The sequence below is a fragment of the Salvelinus fontinalis genome, chromosome 14, assembly GCF_029448725.1.
Source record: "Salvelinus fontinalis isolate EN_2023a chromosome 14, ASM2944872v1, whole genome shotgun sequence".
Classification (NCBI taxonomy): Eukaryota; Metazoa; Chordata; class Actinopteri; order Salmoniformes; family Salmonidae; genus Salvelinus; species Salvelinus fontinalis.
The window spans coordinates 26373890-26394658 of NC_074678.1; the positions used below are offsets into that span (position 1 = coordinate 26373890).

Here is a 20769-nt window from a genome sequence, read left to right on the forward strand (position 1 = left end):
ACCCCAAAATTTTATCATATTACTCCAGTGCTAGCATCTCTACACTGGCTTCCTGTTAAGGCTATGGCTGATTTCAAGGTTTTACTGCTAACCTACAAAGCATTACATGGGCTTGCTCCTACCTATCTTTCTGATTTGGTCCTGCCTTACATACCTACACGCACGCTACGGTCACAAGACACAGGCCTCCTTACTGTCCCTAGAATTTCTAAGCAAACAGCTGGAGGCAGGGCTTTCTCCTATAGAGCTCAATTTTTATGGAATGGTCTGCCTATCCATGTGAGAGACGTAGACTCAGTCTCTACCTTTAAGTCTTTATTGAAGACTCATCTCTTCAATAGGTCCTATGATTGAGTGTAGTCTGGCCCCGGAGTGTGAAGGTGAACGGAAAGGCACTAGAGCGATGAACCGCCGTTGCTGTATCTGCCTGGCTGGTTCCCCTCTCTCCACTGGGGTTCTCTGCCTCTAACCCTATTACAGGGGCTGAGTCACTGGCTTACTGGTGCTCTTCCATGCCGTCCCTAGGAGGGGTGCGTCACTTGTGTGGGTTGAGTCACTGAAGCGATCTTCCTGTCCGGGTTGGCGCCCCCCTCGGGTTTGTGCCGTGGGGGAGATATTCATGGGCTATACTCTGCCTTGTCTCAGGGTAGTAGGTTGGTGGTTGAAGATATCCCTCTAGTGGTGTGGAGGCTGTGCTTTGGCAAAGTGGGTGGGGTTATATCCTGCCTGTTTGTCCCTGTCCTGGGGTATCGTCGGACAGGGCCACAGTGTCACCCGACCCCTCCTGTCTCAGCCTCCAGTTTTTATGCTGCAATAGTTTATGTGTCAGGGGGCTATTTCTCCTATCGTGTCCTGTGTGACTTTAAGTATGCTCCCTCTAATTCTCACTCTCTCTTTTTCTCTCTTTCTCCTTCTCTCTCTTTCTCTCTTCTCTCGGAGGACCTGAGCCCTAGGACCATGCCTCAAGATTACCTGGCCTGATGACTCCTTGGTCATGCTGCTGCTCCAGTTTCAACTGTTCTGCCTGTGGCTATGGAACCCTGACCTGTTCACTGGACGTGCAACCTTGTCCCGGACTCTCTCTCTACCGCACCTGCTGTCTCTAACTCTGAATGATCGGCTATGAAAGCCAAATGACATTTACTCCTGAGGTGCTGACCTGTTGCACCCTCTACAGCCACTGTGATTATTATTGTCTGACCCTGCTGGTCACCTATGAAAGTTTGAACATCTTGGCCATGTTCTGTTATAATCTCCACCCGGCACAGCCAGAAGAGGACTGGGCACCCCTCAGAGCCTTGTTCCTCTCTTGGTTTCTTCCTAGGTTTAGGCCTTTCTAGGGAGTTTTTCCTAGCCACCATGCCTTTACATCTGCATTGCTTGCTGTTTGGTGTTTTAGGCTGGGTTTCTGTACAGCACTTTGTGACATCAGCTGATGTAAAAAGGGCTTTATAAATAAATTTGATTGATTCATGATAGTTTATTGGTAATATGGAAACCAAGGAACTTGAAACTCAACACGGTCCATTACATCACCGGATCCAGTTGCAGAGGGAGATGTTTAGTCCTAGAGTCCTTAGCTTAGTGATGAGCTTTGTGGGCACTATGGTGTTGAATGCTGAGCTGTAGTCAATGAACAGCATTCTCACATAGTGTGGTGTGAGATTGAGATTGTGTCACCTGTGGATTTGTTGGGGTGGTATACGAATTGGAGTTGGTCTAGGGTTTCCTAGTTGATGGTGTTAATGTGAGTCATGACCAGCCTTTCAAAGCACCTCATGGCTAACGAAGTGAGTGCTACGGAGCACTAATGTCATTTAGGCAGGTTACCTTCGCTTTCTTGGGCACAGGGACTATGGTGGTCTGCTTGAAACATGTAGGTATTACAGACTTGGTCAGGGAGAGGTTGAAAATGTTAGTGAAGTCACTTGCCAGTTGTTCCACGCATCCTCTCAGTACACGTCCTGGTAATCCGTCTGGCCCCATGGCCTTGTGAATGTTGACCTGTTTAAAGGTCTTGCTCACATTGGCTATGGAGAGCATGATCACACAGTCATCTGGAACAGCTGGTGCTCTCATGCATGCTTCAGTGTTGCTTGCCTTGAAGCGAGTATAAAAGGCATATAGCCCATCTGGTAGGCTTGCGTCACTGGGCAGCTTGCAGCTGAGTTTCCCTTTGTAGTCTGTAATAGTTTGCAAGACCTGCCACATCCGACGAGCGTCAGGGCCGGGGGGTAGTAGGATTCAATCTTAGTCTTCTATTGACGCTTTGCCTGTTTGATGGTTTGTCTGAGGGCATAGCGGGATTTCTTATAAGTGTCCGAATTAGTGGCCTGTTCCTTGAAAGTGGCAGCTCTAGCCTTTAGTTCGGTGTGAATGTTGCCTGTAATCCATGGCATCTGGTTGGGATATGCACGTATGGTCCTTGTGGGTACGACGTCATCGATGCACTTATTGATGAAGCCGGTGACTGAGGTGGTATACTCCTCAATGCCATCGGATAAATCCCAGAACATATTCCAGTCTGTGCTAGAAAAATATTCCTGTAGCATAGCATCTACGTCATCTGACCACTTCCGTATTGAGCAAGTCACTGGTACCTCCTGCTTTAGCTTTTGTTTGTAAGCAGGAATCAGGAGGATAGAATTATGGTCAGATTTTCCAAATGGAGGGTGAGGGAGAACTTTGTACGTGTCTCTGTGTGCGGAGTAAAGGTGATCAAGAGTTTTTCCCCCTCTGGTTGCACATGTGACATGCTGGTAGAAAGTAGGCCACTAGGAAAGCCGCTTCTGGATGAGCATTTTCTTGTTTGCTTATGGCCTTATACAGCTCGTTGAGTGCGATCTTAGTGCAAGCATCGGTTTGTGGTGGTAAATAGACGGCTACGAAAAATATTGCGCACCAGCCATCACGCACCAGCTGTTATTGACAAATAGACACACACCCCCACCCCTTGTCTTACCAGACGTAGCTGTTCTGTCCTGCCGATGCATGGAAAACTCAGCCAACTGTATATTATCCGAGTCGTCATTTAGCCACGACTCAGTGAAACGTAAGATATTACAGTTTTTAATGTCCTGTTGGCAGGATAGTCTCGAATGGAGCTCATCCAGTTCCTTCTCCAGTGATTGCACGTTGGCTAATAGAACAGATGGTAGAGGCAGGTTACTCACTCGCCGACTAATTCTCACAAGGCACCCCGATCTCTGCCCCCTGTATTTTCTTATTTTCTTCATGTGAATGACGGGGATTTGGGCCTTGTCTGGGAGCAACATTATATCCTTCGTGTCAGACTCATTAAATAAAAAATCTTCATCCAGTTCGAGGTGAGTAATCGCTGTTCTGATATCCAGAAGCTCTTTTCGGTCATAAGAGGCGGTAGCATCAACATTATGTACAAAATAAGTTACAAACTATGCGAAAAAACACAAAATAGCACAATTGGTTAGGAGCTCTTAAAATGGCAGCCATCCCCTCCGGTGCCAATCTTTATGCTTGCTTGCATTTATTATAGTAAGAAATCATGGTAAGAAATGTAGTTGTTTTTGGAATGAAGTTTATACACTATTATTTTTGTAATGAGGCAAATAGAGTGAATAAAGATCACATCACATAGCATCTGTTTATATCAAGAAGGGATGTTGTTAATTTAAGACTATTAGGACTCTGCTTTTTATGGGAGAATACTTAAAGCTCAAATGAACTCTTCATATATTTTTGATTTCATTTTTGGGGCATCACATACTGTAGGATATCATAGCCCAGACAGTAGATGTTCAACACATTTTCTAAAATATTTGGGTCAAACAGGACACTGTTAAAGTAGAAGACAATAAACACATGTAACTTCTCCATATACACTGGACCATCCATGCTCGGTGATTTTACACAGAGATTATATTCTATAATGTTAACTTAATTTATATTTTTTAAGTGCATATCCTTGTTTGTTTCAATGTTGATAAAAGTACACAATCACTCCAAATTTACAATCATGTGACATCATGAGACTAAAACACAAGTAGGTTCCCATTGATCATGGTTGGTCTTTTGGGACCATTCGTAAGCACCTGGCTATAACAGGAACAGGAGTTAACATGTTGGAGTAAATATTAAACAAAGAAACCTTTGAACAGTCCAACAGCATGATCACTCCATTAATAAATGCATCACGAAGACACACCTGCTGAAAGAATGAGTGTGGTCAATGTAAGCAATGTCATTGTAAATATTTGTCTGAGGGTGAGTGCACTCAGGTGACTCGGGCTCTTCGTGGTAAAGCCCTGTCTGTTCTGTTTCATCAAGCTTTCAGCCTTTTATAACCATGCAGTAGAAGTGTAGCCAGACTGAGGGTAGCCCTAACCCTACCCTGAGTATAGAAACAGCTTGAATCTCACCTTTGGTCCAAAGAGGGAAGAGGGAGTCAGAGTCAGGGGTCAGTGTTTCTGTTGAGTTATCCAACATGGCCGCTCGCTACACTACCACTGGGACTTCCCATGCAGTGTCTGCCAGGATATTATTTGACAGCGACTGGCAACAAGATTTACACACCACTCTTGTGAATGCAGTCTGAGCATTTGTCATTATTGTTGTGAGTGGAGAGAGGTGGCGCCCGGCAGCAGCCATCAATTGGTGAATGTTGTGGTGTTCCTCAGGCAATGCCTCAAGGCAGGAATTCACTCTGCAGGCTGTTAATAACACTCATTCAGGCCCATTTACAGAGGCCCCGCTGCAGCAACAAGGTAATGACACTCCAACAATGACCTTATATCACGTCTGGGACAATAATATGCATCCTGAAAGCCTCATATCCCTCACTATTTCTACTACATTCTGAAGCACAATTGCCTCTGTCTCAACTGTCCTTGTCAACTGGTTTGCTATTGAGGCAAAGGTTGAATGAACAATCTTTTTTTTTTTTATAGCGCCCTAAAGCAAATTAGCAACATGAATAATACGTCTCTTGGAAAAGTTTGGTTGATTTAGTTCTGAACTGCAGCTCTTTGTTTTTGCTTGTCAGAAGTTTGTAATGACTGATTCACAGTAATTTGCAGAGTCTCTCAGGAATTAGCCAATTATACCATCCTCTATTTCCCATTAGGCATACAGCAGTAAATACTAAACACAGGTAGAACACAAACAAACCATCCCATCACCTTCTCTGCACCTTCTCATCACCATCTCTTCTTTTATGACCATGTATATTGTTTTTTATTTGGAAGTAACTGCTTTTTCAGTTTGTCCCTAGATATTTCTCCTCCCACTCAGCCATTCACAGAATCTCTATCATTAAAAGCACCATCCACCAATTAATAAACTCTCTGAGCTCCACAGCAGTAATCTACTCCTCTCTGTCTTTTGTCACAAAATCTATTTGATATACACTGCTCAAAAAAATAAAGGGAACACTTAAACAACACAATGTAACTCCAAGTCAATCACACTTCTGTGAAATCAAACTGTCCACTTAGGAAGCAACACTGATTGACAATACATTTCACATGCTGTTGTGCAAATGGAATAGACAAAAGGTGGAAATTATAGGCAATTAGCAAGACATCCCCCAAAACAGGAGTGGTTCTGCAGGTGGTGACCACAGACCACTTCTCAGTTCCTATGCTTCCTGGCTGATGTTTTGGTCACTTTTGAATGCTGGCGGTGCTCTCACTCTAGTGGTAGCATGAGACGGAGTCTACAACCCACACAAGTGGCTCAGGTAGTGCAGTTCATCCAGGATAGCACATCAATGCAAACTGTGGCAAAAAGGTTTGCTGTGTCTGTCAGCGTAGTGTCCAGAGCATGCAGGCGCTACCAGGAGACCGGCCAGTACATCAGGAGACGTGGAGGAGGCCGTAGGAGGGCAACAACCCAGCAGCAGGACCTCTACCTCCGCCTTTGTGCAAGGAGGTGCACTGCCAGAGCCCTGCAAAATGACCTCCAGCAGGCCACAAATGTGCATGTGTCTGCTCAAACGGTCAGAAACAGACTCCATGAGGGTGGTATGAGGGCCCGACGTCCACAGGTGGGGGTTGTGCTTACAGCCCAACACCGTGCAGGACGTTTCGCATTTGCCAGAGAACACCAAGATTGGCAAATTTGCCACTGGCGCCCTGTGCTCTTCACAGATGAAAGCAGGTTCACACTGAGCACATGAGCACATGTGACAGACGTGACAGAGTCTGGAGACGCCGTGGAGAACGTTCTGTTGCCTGCAACATCCTCCAGCATGACCGGTTTGGCGATGGGTCAGTCATGGTGTGGGATGGCATTTCTTTGTGGGGCCGCACAGCCCTCCATGTGCTCGCCAGAGGTAGCCTGACTGCCATTAGGTACCGAGATGAGATCCTCAGACCCCTTGTGAGACCACATGCTGACACATGCACATTTGTGGCCTGCTGGAGGTCATTTTGCAGGGCTCTGGCAGTGCACCTCCTTGCACAAAGGCGGAGGTAGAGGTTCTGCTGCTGGGTTGTTGCCCTCCTACGGCCTCCTCCACGTCTCCTGATGTACTGGCCGGTCTTCTGGTAGCGCCTGCATGCTCTGGACACTACGCTGACAGACACAGCAAACCTTTTTGCCACAGTTCGCATTGATGTGCCATCCTGGATGAACTGCACTACCTGAGCCACTTGTGTGGGTTGTAGACTCCGTCTCATGCTACCACTAGAGTGAGAGCACCGCCAGCATTCAAAAGTGACCAAAACATCAGCCAGGAAGCATAGGAACTGAGAAGTGGTCTGTGGTCACCACCTGCAGAATCACTCCTGTTTTGGGAGGTGTCTTGCTAATTGCCTATAATTTCCACCTTTTGTCTATTCCATTTGCACAACAGCATGTGAAATTTATTGTCAATCAGTGTTGCTTCCTAAGTGGACAGTTTGATTTCACAGAAGTGTGATTGACTTGGAGTTACATTGTGTTGTTTAAGTGTTCCCTTTATTTTTTTGAGCAGTGTAGTTCAGTATTTACACAAAAACGTTTTTTCTCCTGTATTACCTAAGAAAAGTTTGACTCAAATCACTACCCCAATCCCTCAAACAGTGGCAATCAGAATTACGGAAAGATGCCACAGTATCTTGCGTAGATTCCAGGAAAAATGCAGAATAAATGCATGAATTAATGGTTTGTTGAATGAGTGTGTGAACGAATGCATAAATGAATGATTGTATCTAATAATACTATGTATAACCTTTCACAAAAGCTGTATCAGATAGCGTGATATTATAGGGTTTCATTGGTGATTGATGTTATTTTAAATAGATCTTCACCTCTTTTAAAAAGGTCACTGGCAACATGTGCCTTTCTGTAATACCATTGGGCCATGGCGGCATGACTCTGTGGGCAAATACTCAAATGGTCTGCATGTTGGACAGGAATTCCCCTCATAGCAGAGCCAAACCACAGCATGGCGGGCGGCAGCTGACTCTTAACAGTGCAGGGTGTATACTGTGGAGAATGCACTTATTTCTTTGCCAAAAGGTCTGTCAGGAGACCAAGACACCCCTCTGTGTAACACAATAACAACAAATAACCCACCAGCACTTGTCGCTTTGATATATAAAACCCAGGGCTTTCCGAGAAGACATTGAGCATCAAGTGGCACACAGAATGCACACTGCACAGACAGGTGTTGTCATATGCTAAAACTGTGTGGCTATCATAGTGGACATGTTCATCACCCCCCCACATTATGCCCATCAGAGAAAACCCATGATGTTCCTCCCTCAAGAGGCAGAAAAGATTTGGCATGGGCCCTCAGATCCTCAAAAAGTTATACAGCTGCACCATTGAGAGCATCTTGACTGGCTGCATCCCCGCTTGGTATGGCAATTGCTTGGCATCCGACCGTAAGGCGCTACAGAGGGTAGTGCGTACTGGGCCGAGCTCCCTGCCATCCAGGACCTCTATACCAGGCGGTGTCAGAGGAAGTCCCCAAAAAATGTTACAGACTCCAGCCAACCAAGTCAGACTGTTTTCTCTGCTCCTGCACTGCAAGCGGTACCGGAGCGCCAAGTCTGGGACCAAAAGGCTCCTGAACAGCTTTACCCACAAGCCATAAAACTGCTGTACAGTTAATAAGATGGCTACACGGACTCTTTGCATTGACCCCCTTTTTTTTTGCACAAACTCTTTTGGACTGACTTTATGCACACTCACTGTACTCTACCCACACATTCACACATACTACAATGACACACACACTCACACGGACACACTTTCCCACTCTTTCTCGCTTTTCACATGCGCTACTCTGTTTATTGTCTATCCTGATTGGCTAGTCACTTTTACCCCTACCTACATGTACATATTACCTCAACTACCTCGTACCCCTGCACAATGACTCGGTGCCAGTACTCCTTGTATATAGCCTCGTTATTGTTATTTTGTGTTTATAACTCCTTTTGTTATCTAGCACATTTGTCTTACTTTTTAACTCTGCATTGTTGGGAAAGGGCTCTTATATAAGCATTTCACGGTGAAGTCTACACCTGTTGTATTTGGCGCATGTGACAAATAAAATTTGATTTGAATTGATGTCATTGACTGTTTCTGGAGTGCTATTTCTGTGTGCTGGCTGTGCAGTTGGCACATGGCACAGGCACAGGCACCTGACTGTTTACTCAGAATGGCCTTGAGACAATCTTCTTTCCTTTGTGTTATACGTTAAATAATATACCTTTTTAAGCTATTTGATAAATGAACTGTACCTAACAGTAACAGTGAAGACAGTATAGACAGCTGTATTGCATATCGGGGACATATGAAGCAGCCCTGCTGTGTAGTTGCACTCCTTGGCCTGCTCTTGTACAGGCATACACATGTTTTTTATTGCATGTATTATTTATAATTTTTCCTTAAAAGTGATAACATCTTTGGATTTTTATCAAGAATCCTTAAGAGAAGGATAACTTGGCTTTGAAAAAAAGAGGTCGTAGTTTGACCATTACTGTATCTATTCACCAGCAGGCTTTTATTAAATTTGTATATCATTTACTCCTCACATGACTGAATATAATTGAGCTACAGTACCAACCTCAGACGAACAAATCCATTCAGAATCAGTTTAGAGTAAGAGGCAGGCAGGCAGGAGGCATTACCTCGTCTATAGGCTATATTTGCCTGAAGCATTCATTTCCCCGGCTGGAGTGACAGAATGGAGCGTTAATGATGTCTGTGGTGAGAGTGCTGGCGTCTCCCCCGCGTACTAAGTGCTAATGGGCTGTGCCGCTCTGGATATCTGGGCAGACTGTGCAGTAATGCCACGTTTTAAACACCTGGGAACTCAGAAATATCCGACTTCAGTGCATTCAAGACAATTGTGAACTCAGAAAAAAAGAGCGCCGACTGGGAAAATTGTTTTGAATGGTCATCCAACTCGGAATTCTAAGTCAGAAACTCAGTCATCTTTCTAGAATTCTCCGACCTGAAGATCACTGACGTCATGATTAGATCCAGTTTTTTCCCGAGTTCCCAGTTGTCTTGAACGCATCATAAGAGGACTGAAAATAGAGCCACAGAGCTGCACCTGGCGGATCGCTGTCATTCTAAAGGTCAGCGAGTGACTTCACTCTGGGTCAGGAGGTCAAGTCAGCGTCTTACAATGACAGACCAGAGGAGAGGAGGCACCTTCAAAGTGTTCTTTAAGTCTAATTAACGATGAAGAGGAATCCTAAATGTGAGGGTAAAAAGTGGAAAATAGTATCTCTTTCATATCTCCAGGCTGTTAACATTTTGCATGGATGCACATAACGGCATTTATACTTTCTCTCTCTCTGCCTCCTTTCAAGCAATCAAACAAACTCACATAATGACAGTGAAATATGGCGTTGCCAATTGATGGAAAAGCAGCAACAACAAGAATACATCATACAACACTGGGCTGATGGAAGGCAAACCAGTTACATGTCTATCAGTGATTCAATTAACAGTTTAAGAGAGTTTTCATCTATCTATCTAGTCCCCCAAAGCAGTTGGAGACAGCAGTTGAAACAGTGTTTTGTTTTGGTGCTGAGACTTTGTCAGGTCCTACCTTTAGGCGTCCAGATTTTGCTGCAAATTTCTCTTATTGATAATCCCATACCAAGTTGAGGACAGGAGAGACTGGCAGCAGTTGTTTTAACTTTTCTGCAGATGTCCTATTGTTGAAGCCAGTTTCTGCGGTAGGCTATTAGTGACATAGTCCTGCTAACCCCTGTTGTAAGCCTGTGTGCTCAAAATGTTTGACATACCTTACAGAGCCATACGAGTGACAGGCACAATGGACTATCCCTTGCTCATGCTTAAAAGTATTTGGAGTGTGTGTGAGAAAGAGAGAGAGAGTCTGTGTCTTTAGAGTAGATATCTGGCGGAAGGAATGTCGTCTGAATATTGTTTCTTCAAGATTTTATATTTTGGACTTCTAGTTTGGATCTTTTGTCAGGAATCTGTTTAATATTAATAAACACTTTTTCACTGCAGAAATTTAGATTTAGTCATACATTATAAAACAGAGATAGCTAGAAAATATATCTAATTACAAGCGTATTTAAGCAATCCCAAACGTTCTAACTTCCTACTGTACCCACTGAACGGGGTATACTGTGAGGTGCATAAACACAGTGCCATGTACGATGTGAGGATGCCTACACTCAGTCCTCTACTGCCATCTAGTGTTAGAAGTACACCAATGCAATCGTGAGTTACAGGAGACAGTACAATTGTGCTCCAGGAAGGACACTGTTCTGGAACTGAACATCAACATGAACCCAGATTCATAAGTGGCTGTATGTCAGGTATATATGATTGGAGTCTCAAAACTACTTGTTTTTTGTCTACACTCCTAAAATCAGTCTTGTTGATGATGTATTGTAAAATAGATCTAAATATCAATGGGACTCCCTGCTAAAATAAAGGTTAAATAAAAGATAGAAAAAGTCCTACATGAAATTGTGATTACACAATGGAAGTTACAGTGTAACTTCTACATTCCTCATTATGTTTGTCCTCATTGTTAATCTATTAGTACCCTCTTGTTAAGCAATGATCTAGAGTAATAGCATAGGACAGCTAGACTGAACAAAAGTTAATGAACAGGAGCCACAATCACAGATAAAGTCTATGGGTAGTCATTTCTTCAAAAGCTGAAAGGCTAAATAGAGAAAGAAAGACATAAGCTCACCCCACTCTCCCTTGGTGTCGTCTGGCGTAACTGTCTTGTTTCATGGCGTTGTACTCTGGCAGGGCCTCCAGTGTTTTTTCCAAGAGGGAAGAAATAGAGGAAGTTCTTACGTTAATGCAGGAAGGTCGCTAGTAAGAGCCATGGTAACAAATTGTATTCCAAGCCAAATTTGCCAGTGGGCATTTGTCAGTGGACTTTGACCATTGTCTGTCATTGTTGGTACAGCATCATCTTTTGCTGTATTTTTACTGTCTGTTACCTCCCATGTCAACTCAATGATTACATTCAGGCATGAGCGATGCAGTTTGCATATTAAAACGGAGTATATTATGTTTCTTTGGGACTGTTTTATTGACATGAATCATTAACTGATCATACCGATAAATACACTACATGACCAAAAGTATGTGGACACCTGCTCGTCGAACATTTAATTCCAAAATCATGGGCATTAATATAGTCCCCCCTTTTCTGCTATAACAGCCTCCACTCTTCTGGAAAGGCTTTCCACTAGATGTTGGAACATTGCTGCAGGGTCTTGCTTCCATTCAGCCACAAGAGCATTAGTAAGGTCAGGCGCTGATGTTGGGCAATTAGGCCTGTCTCGCAGTCGGCGTTCCAATTCATCCCAAAGGTGTTCGATGAGGTTGAGGTCAGGGCTCTGTGCAAGTCAGTCAAGTTCTTCCACACCGATCTCGACAAACAATTTCTGTATGGACCTCGCTTTGCACAGGGGCATTGTCATGCTGACACAGGAAAGGGCCTTTCCTAAACTGTTATTACAAAGTTGGAAGCACAGAATTGTATATAATGTCATTGTATGCTGTAGTGTTAAGATTTCCCTTCTACTGGAACTAAGGGGCCTAACCTGAACCATGAAAAACAGCCCCAGACCATTATTCGTCATCCACCAAACGTTACAGTTGGCACCATGCATTGGGGCAGGTAGAGTTCTCCTGGCATCTGCCAAACCCAGATTCGTCCATCGGGCTTCCAGATGGTGGAGCGTTATTCATCACACCAGAGAACGCGTTTCCACTGCTCCAGAGTCCAATGGCGGTGAGCTTTACACCACTCCAGCCAATGCATGGCATTGCACATGGTGATCTTAGGCTTGTGTGCGGCTGCTCAGCCATGGAAACCCATTTCATGAAGCTCCCAACGAACGGTTCATGTGCTGACATTGCTTCAGAGGCAGTTTGGAACTTGGTAGTAGTGAGTGTTGCAACTGAGGACAGACGATTTTTACGCGCTTCAGTACTGGGTGGTCCCTTTCTGTGAGCTTCATTCTGTGAGCTTGTATGGCCTACCACTTAGTGGCTAAGCCGTTGATGCTCCTAGATATTTCCACGTCACAATAACAGCACTTACAGTTGACCGGGGCAGCTCTAGCAGGGCAGATATTTGACGACCTAAGTTGTTGGAAAGGTGGCATCCTATGACGGTGCCACGTTGAAAGTCACTGAGCTCTTCAGTAAGGCCATTCTACTGCCAATGTTTGTCTATGGAAATTGCATGGCCTTGTGTTCGATTTTATACACTGTCAGCAACGGGTGTGGCGGAAATAGCCAAATCGACTCATTTGAAGGGGTGTCCACGTACTTTTGTATATATAGTGTATATAGTGGTGGCCTATTGTTTTACACATTTGTAAATCAGTGGAGGCTGCTGAGGGGAGGACGGCTCATAATAATGGATGGAATGGAGTCAATGGAATGGTATCAAACACATCAATCATGTGGTTCCCATGTGGTTGATACCACTCCATTGACTCCATTCAAAGCCATTATTATGAGGTGTCCACCCCTCAGCAGCCCCCACTGCTGTAAATCCTGTAAGAGCTACAGGAAACGAAGAACCACACTTCAATGCCCTGATTTCATCAGTAGGAGGAGCAGTTAGACACCTGATAAGAAAGGAACTAAAACGTATTGTCTAGTTATTTTATTGTTGTCCACTAGAGGGATGTATGGATTCATACAGGTCAGGAGGGTTACCTGTTCTTACAGTGACTGTTTCACCAGCAACTTATCTTGGAAAATCATGGAAGTGGCACACAACAAAATACAATTTGAAGTTTAATACATTTATAAGTAAGGCAAAGTCAGGCTTTTAGATAAAGTTTGCTTTATTGTATCACATGACACATAGCTACATTATAAGCATTCTTTCCACTGCCATAATAACAGTTATATCTTCAATTGACATGGCACATTTCACAGTGTATGTTGATATATGTTCTCTTTATATACAGTGTTGTCTCTTCCAGTACAACCTACTGTCCAGTACAACCTTCTGAACAGTTTATGCTTCAGCTGCCTTAAGTTGGTGTCTCTGTTTCCATGAAAACTCCAGCAGTGGCCTGTTTCCCATAAAAACTCCAGCAGTGGCCTGATGTTTTCTATAAAAACTCCAGCAGTGGCCTGATGTTTTCTATAAAAACTCCAGCAGTGGCCTGATGTTTTCTATAAAAACTCCAGCAGTGGCCTGATGTTTTCCATAAAAACTCCAGCAGTGGCCTGATGTTTTCCATAAAACTCCAGCAGTGGCCTGATGTTTCCCATAAAAACTCCAGCAGTGGCCTGATGTTTTCCATAAAAACTCCAGCAGTGGCCTGATGTTTCCCATAAAAACTCCAGCACTGGCCTGATGTTTTCTATAAAAACTCCAGCAGTGGCCTGATGTTTTCTATAAAAACTCCAGCAGTGGCCTGATGTTTTCTATAAAAACTCCAGCAGTGGCCTAATGTTTTCTATAAAAACTCCAGCAGTGGCCTGATGTTTTCCATAAAAACTCCAGCAGTGGCCTGATGTTTTCTATAAAAATTCCAGCAGTGGCCTGATGTTTCCCATAAAACTCCAGCAGTGGCCTGATGTTTTCCATAAAACTCCAGCAGTGGCCTGATGTTTTCCATAAAAACTCCAGCAGTGGCCTGATGTTTTCTATAAAAACTCCAGCAGTGGCCTGATGTTTTCTATAAAAACTCCAGCAGTGGCCTGATGTTTTCCATAAAAACTCCAGCAGTGGCCTGATGTTTTCTATAAAAACTCCAGCAGTGGCCTGATGTTTTCTATAAAAACTCCAGCAGTGGCCTGATGTTTTCTATAAAAACTCCAGCAGTGGCCTGATGTTTTCCATAAAAACTCCAGCAGTGGCCTGATGTTTTCTATAAAAATTCCAGCAGTGGCCTGATGTTTTCCATAAAACTCCAGCAGTGGCCTGATGTTTCCCATAAAAACTCCAGCAGTGGCCTGATGTTTTCCATAAAAATTCCAGCAGTGGTCTGATGTTTTCCATAAAAATTCCAGCAGTGGCCTGATGTTTTCCATAAAAATTCCAGCAGTGGCCTGATGTTTTCCATAAAAATTCCAGCAGTGGCCTGATGTTTTCCATAAAAATTCCAGCAGTGGCCTGATGTTTTCCATAAAAATTCCAGCAGTGGCCTTATGTTTTCTTCAAGCACTCTTTCTCTTCTTTTCTTTGGAATAATGTTCCCTTGATTTTGTCCTTCTATTTTCAAAAACCACACCTTGAACATTGATTTCAAATTATTTTATTTTTTTCATCAAAACAAGGCCACTAAAACTGGGCCGCATAATGAGAATGGCTTCTTTTGCGGTCATACTCACATAAAAGTCTCCAAACATTGGCACTGGAGGAATGAACACAAGGATAAGAATAGTGGAATCACATGTTTTAATGACTCCGTAATGGATAACTCCCAACAGATATCCATTGATTCCCCATTATGGAGACCATTTTAACAGCATTAACCAGCGTAATCGGTGTGTAAGCAAACAAATGCCATGATCAGTAATGAGATGCACTGTAGGTAGTTGTGGGGGATCCATTTGGGTTTTGTTGTGCTGAGCTCAGTTTGGAGGGAGCGAGAGGTACTGTATTACAGAGAATGTAGGTCAGATTGTTGGAGTGGAGCAGCAGTGTGGAGGGAGAGCCACGTGGCCAGGGACTCAGACTGGGAGTCTTAGAGCAGGGAGTGCCAGGCCCCTCTCAGCCGCCCATAAGACTGCTTTTTACATGCCTGCCCTCAGCCCTCCCTCCAAAATGCCTGGAATCTAGAGATAGGCCAGCCACGATCATGCCTAGGGAAAGTCAATTGCTTATTCATGCAAGCCGACCTACCAACCAAGTGGCTCCACCATCTAAGGGGAATCTCATGACTGAAAAGGGAGTGAAAGAGTGCAAGAGAGGCAGAGGAGGGAGAGAGTGTGTGTGAGAGGGGGGGGGGGGGGGGGTGTAAGAGAGCGGGAGTACAGAGAGCTTAGATGTGGGTTGTTTAACGTTCTTCTTGGCAGTGCTTTGTCTACACCATATGTGGCCCGGTGTCTGTTTTCAGGTAAAGGAGCGTCTAGCGGGAGGGAGACTGTGGCAGTGATGCATATGGGGAGGTGTGGCATACTCTGACATCCACAGAGGCCCCTCCCTTCCTCTTCCCTCTCTTGGTTGCATGTGGCTGACTCAACATGCTCTGCTATGGTGTGGTTTGGACCATTGTGTTAGAGTTGGTGAGGGTATGCCCAATGCATAACTGGTACCACTGTTACACATCAGCTTGAAGTAAATCTCATGACACTATATTATTTACAGGACATTAAATAATATGATTGATTATGGCTGAGGATGAAACTCAAACATAATATGCTGCATTGTTAACCCATGACAAACACACACAACCATGCAACCGCATCTATATAAACATGCCACTGCATTGTACTTCAAACTGTTTCGCATTGGCACTGCGCTTCCAGCTGACAGCCTTTAGCGTAAAATAAAAAATCACAACAGCAAATCCCCCTGGACTGAAAGTACTAGCTGAGACTAAGAAATAAAAATAGCTAAGACTTTTGACACGGAAACTCTCTCATGCAGAGGATGTATCGGCGCAGACTCCTACACAGAGCATAAGAATGTGCCCTGGAGGCCATGTGCTCATTGCAGCGTATGGCATTAAAAGGGTCATACTGTATGTTTTTATGGTCATGCTTGCCATGTTCAGATAGTAATGAGCATGTCATCATTGTTTGATATATAAGTAGTGGTTAGTTGCTGTTGAATGGGGGTTGGTCTTTAACTGTGGTATCGTGTGATGGTTGATGAGATGCTGCTGCAGTCAGAACAGAACAGAGGATACAAGGCTTATCCCACAGGGAGATGTGAATGGCATCTGAAAAACGAATCGTCAGCGAGGGTGGCGGGGCGATGCTCCCTTTCACTTCCCCCGCCTTCCAAATGGAGTGACCTAAATACTAATCAGGCAAGAAAGGAAAACCTGTTAGGATTTGCCAGTTCAAAACAGCATGGGGGAAGACGAGGCCTTTGGCGATTCCTCTTTGCGTGCTCTTGGTGTTTCACAGCTCCACCATATTAATGGTTTTCTCACTAATTAGAAGACGTCTCATTCAAGTCACAGTCGAATACAGAATACACATATTAGAGTAATCAATGTAGGCTATGCAAAGCAAATAAATAATATAGAGTAAGAAGCAAAGAGACTAATTGAAAGGTTGAATTGCTTTTCTATTTCTGGTGGCTACAGCAATAGATGTTACATCTCGCATGAATGCTGGCATTATGTCTCCAGTCTTTGTTCTACCCTGTTGGCATGGCAACACAGTCAAGCCTGCTCTATTATCAAAGACGTGTGTGTGTGTGTGTGTGTGTGTGTGTGTGTGTGTGTGTGTGTGTGTGTGTGTGTGTGTGTGTGTGTGTGTGTGTGTGTGTGTGTGTGTGTGTGTGTGTGTGTGTGTGTGTGTGTGTGTGTGTGTGTGTGTGTGTGTGTGTGTGTGTGTGTGTGTGTGTGTGGAAATGGAAGTAAGGTACATGGCGTTGTTCAGCCCGACGCAATAGCTGAGGGCTAGTCGACCCATTTACCTGTGACTGTATTCACGATAAAGCACTGCCTTGTGTGCCTCATTGATTTTTATTTAATTTTCATTTAAATGTTATTTTGATAAGTAAATTCATACAATTTCATTCTTCCACCAGAAGATATAGTCTGGACCAGTAGCAGGGCATGGGTAAAATCATTGGGGTAGCCAAGACAGAAAAAACAAACATATTACAACATATGTGTTCTGATAATTGCTTTGTTTGCTCCATAATCTGTTAGTTCATGCCTCGCAACCGTGATATATGCCTAAGGCCGAGACAATAAGAAGACACAGAGGCAGAATAAATTCAACCACACCTTTGTTTCATCACAGAAACCGGAGAGCAACCTCCATCCGGTGAAGCCCACAATTATTTTTTATTGTTTTTACCTGTATTTAACTGTAAATTCTTATTTACAATGACTGCTTACCGGGGAACAGTGGGTTAACTGCCTTGTTCAGGGGCAGGATGACAGATTTTTACCTTGTCAGCTCTGGAATTCTATCCAGCGACCTTTCGGTTACTGGCCCAATGCTCTAACCACTAGGCTACCTGCCGCCCCAAAGCATATTGCATGTGACAAACACTTACATGACCTACAGCATGGTCAAGAATGTTCATGTTGGCCTCCCAAGTGGCGCATCGGTCTAAGGCCCTGCATCACAGTGCTAGCTGTGCCACTAGAGATCCTGGTTAGAGTCCAGGCTCTGTTACAACCAGCCGTGACCGGGAGACCCATGGGGTGGTGCACAATTGGCCACACGTTGTCCGTGTTAGGGGAGGGTTTGGCTGGCAGGGAAGTTCTTGTCCCATCACGCACTAGTGACTCCTGTGGCGGGCCGCTGACACGGTCACCAGGTGTACGGTGTTTCCTCCGACACATTGGTGTGGCTGGCTTCCAGGTGTTGGCGTTGTGTCAAGAAGCAGCTTGGCTGTGTTGTGTTTCGGGGGACGCACGGCTCTTGACCTTCGCCTCTCCCGAGTTTGTACGGCAGTTGCAGCGATGGGACAAGACTGAACTACCAATCGGATACCATGAAATTGGGGAGAAAAAGGAGTAAAAAAAATAAAAGAATGTTCACGTTTCCAACATTTTTGGACTACTTAACAACTATTGATTTAGAACCTCAAAGAGTTACTGCAATTCGCAAAGAAAACAGGAGCTGCCTCCGCTATTCAGCACCATTTCAATATCGAATCACCTATGCTTAGTCTAATACAGTGACAACTAAAAGATACCAAAAACAATTTAGTCCAATCAAAGTAAGCTAAATATGATGTGGCTGTCCATCGTTCTGATTTGTGTGTGTGTGAGTTTGTGAGTTAGTGTAAGTAGCCTAGAAAAAACATGTTGACACCCTACTTGTGGAGAATCGCCAATGCCATCGTCATGTTGACAAAAAGGTCTATGACTCGTCATACAGTACATGCTTTGATTTGTTGTTGTCCTAGTCCACCTGGCTAAAATACTTGCTCCCTATCCTAACTTCCTTTCATGGGCAAGGTTAGCTAGTTAACATTATCCCTCTACATCTAGCAACATATTGATTTTCCTTCCTCTCAGTCCAGCGGCACAATGTATTTTATGATTGGATCAGAATTGCCGTTATAATCATTGGCCAGTACGGAGAATTAAGTAAAACCACAAGTCCAAATCCCTATCTCCATCCATGGCTAATTTAGGAAAGGGCCAATGTTAGCTAGCTAGCTAACCACCGGAGGACAACAACACAACTAGATGCAAGAATTCAAGTTGTTTCTATCATGACGTGTTTCTCTGTGATAGGAGTGAAGCCAAATCCAAACTGACTTCCCTTGACATTTTTTTTGGTGCGCCAGGACCATTCACAGTTCAGCTCACTCAGTTTAGCTCAACACTGATAGGCTATTATTACATTTTTTTAAATTATCAAGGGAGGCCTACACATACAAAGATATATGGCCTATACAGACAAAGCTATTTTGCTTGCTCGGATGCTTTCTCCAGTGAAATACATTCAGCCTCTTGTGAATTTAAGGAATATTATGAAAACACAGAGATTAAAGATAACATATGTATGTTTTTTTCTTTTTTTCTTGGTCAATATTTTGGGGAAGCCTGGCTTCCCTCGGCATTCATGAATACACGCCACTGATCTGGACTAAAATCTGGTTGTTTGTTCTTTTGGTCATGTTTCTACAGATACAAGTCTTTAATTCTCTTTGCATAGTTTCTATGCAAAATGACTGCTCGTCCATTCTAAACAAAATGGTTGCTATACAGGCTTGTCACTTGCTAGCTAGCTATCCAACTTCAGCTAACTCGGTCACTTAAAACATAGAACCTGGATACACAGTACATTAGCTGTATTTTCATTTGAGGTTTTTTCTATTGGCATTTATTTTGATTTGTCCATGATATTGACGTTATTGGGTGATTTTGCCTAGTTCAGAAAAAGTTGTCTCGTTTCGTCTGGTCACCGTTCACTCTCTAGATCGACATTCAAAAGTGAAACATTGTTTCCGAGGTCGGACAGGCAGACAGCGAATTAACCCCCACTGTACCAAACAAAATGCTAGGCTGGAAGCAAGGGGAAATAATATGCAAGTAGAGATAAAAACAAGAGATGATTCGGACAGCAACATGAACATGATATTCTTATCGTGGCACAGTGAACTGTTAACGGGCATAGTGTACTTGTGAGTATAGCACGGCTTGGAATAGCACTGCTTGTCCAGTATAGCACTGCTTGTCCAATCAGCATCCAAGAATCAAATAACCAGTTTCATAATTAAGTGATAATGCCCGAGAAGCCTGTGTTTATCATCCAAACACCGGCTTTGGGGGCATTATCACTTTTATACAACGGGTTACCAACATATTGAGATAATGATCAACATATTTTCATTAAAAAACTTTATTTTGATGAATTTATTAATACTATTTCATCCTTCCACAAGATATATTCCGAAATACATCTAGTGTTGCTACCCAAGCTAGCTGGTCGTTCGTTCTATCGGTTCGGTTGCCAGAGACACGACCCAGTATCTATGGACTCGACCCAGTCGTTCGTTCTAAATGTTCCATTGCCATACTGGCTGGCAACGTTCTTATCTCATGCTTGCTAGCTAGTCAACTACGGCTAACTTATAGTCATACCAAAAGTGCAGCCAGAATAATAGCAAAGTAGGTGCATTTGCAAGTTGTTTTCTAGTGACATTTATTTGGATGCATCCATAACAATGAGGTAATGAGGCGTGATTTCACCTGGCACAAAAAATGTGCTCTCTGGACACTGTTGTTCAGAGGAGCTAGCCAACAACTCAGCTAACACAAACACTTCAAACTGAAGCTGGAAAGACTGAAAACTAGCTGTACTTCGTTTAGTTTAACCATTTTTCAATTTACATTTCTTTGTTTATATCCATAAAAATTATGTCAGTTCAATCATGATTTCGACTGGCTAAGAAACACTGCCTGTCTGTCTGTCTGTCTCGTCCCGACTTACGACACGTTCATTACTATGGGACAGCTGGAGTTGAATATTGAAACAATGTTGCAAATTTCAGAGAGACAGCAAGGTTTATACAAATCTCCACTGTTGAAAACTAAATGTTAGTCTAAAAGAAATGTGAGATAATGTCTAGATGCTTTTTATAGTGGAGATCAAGTTTATAAATAGCCTGGCTGGGCTGATGAGACAGTGGATTGCATAGTCAGATGGAACAGATAAAAAAGG

At 43.6% G+C, this 20769-nt stretch overlaps 1 protein-coding gene across 1 annotated transcript in view; it reads right to left on the bottom strand.

Annotated features, from left to right (window-relative positions):
• The window catches only part of si:ch211-247n2.1 (calcium-activated potassium channel subunit beta-2), a 30430-nt gene extending 19125 nt beyond the window's left edge, over positions 1–11305 (bottom strand). The window contains exon 1 of the mRNA XM_055861113.1: positions 11159–11305. Coding sequence (XP_055717088.1) covers positions 11159–11202 — 44 coding nt within the window. The 5' untranslated portion in view covers positions 11203–11305. The remainder of the gene's footprint in view (positions 1–11158) is intronic.
• Positions 11306–20769: the final 9464 nt, after the last annotated feature.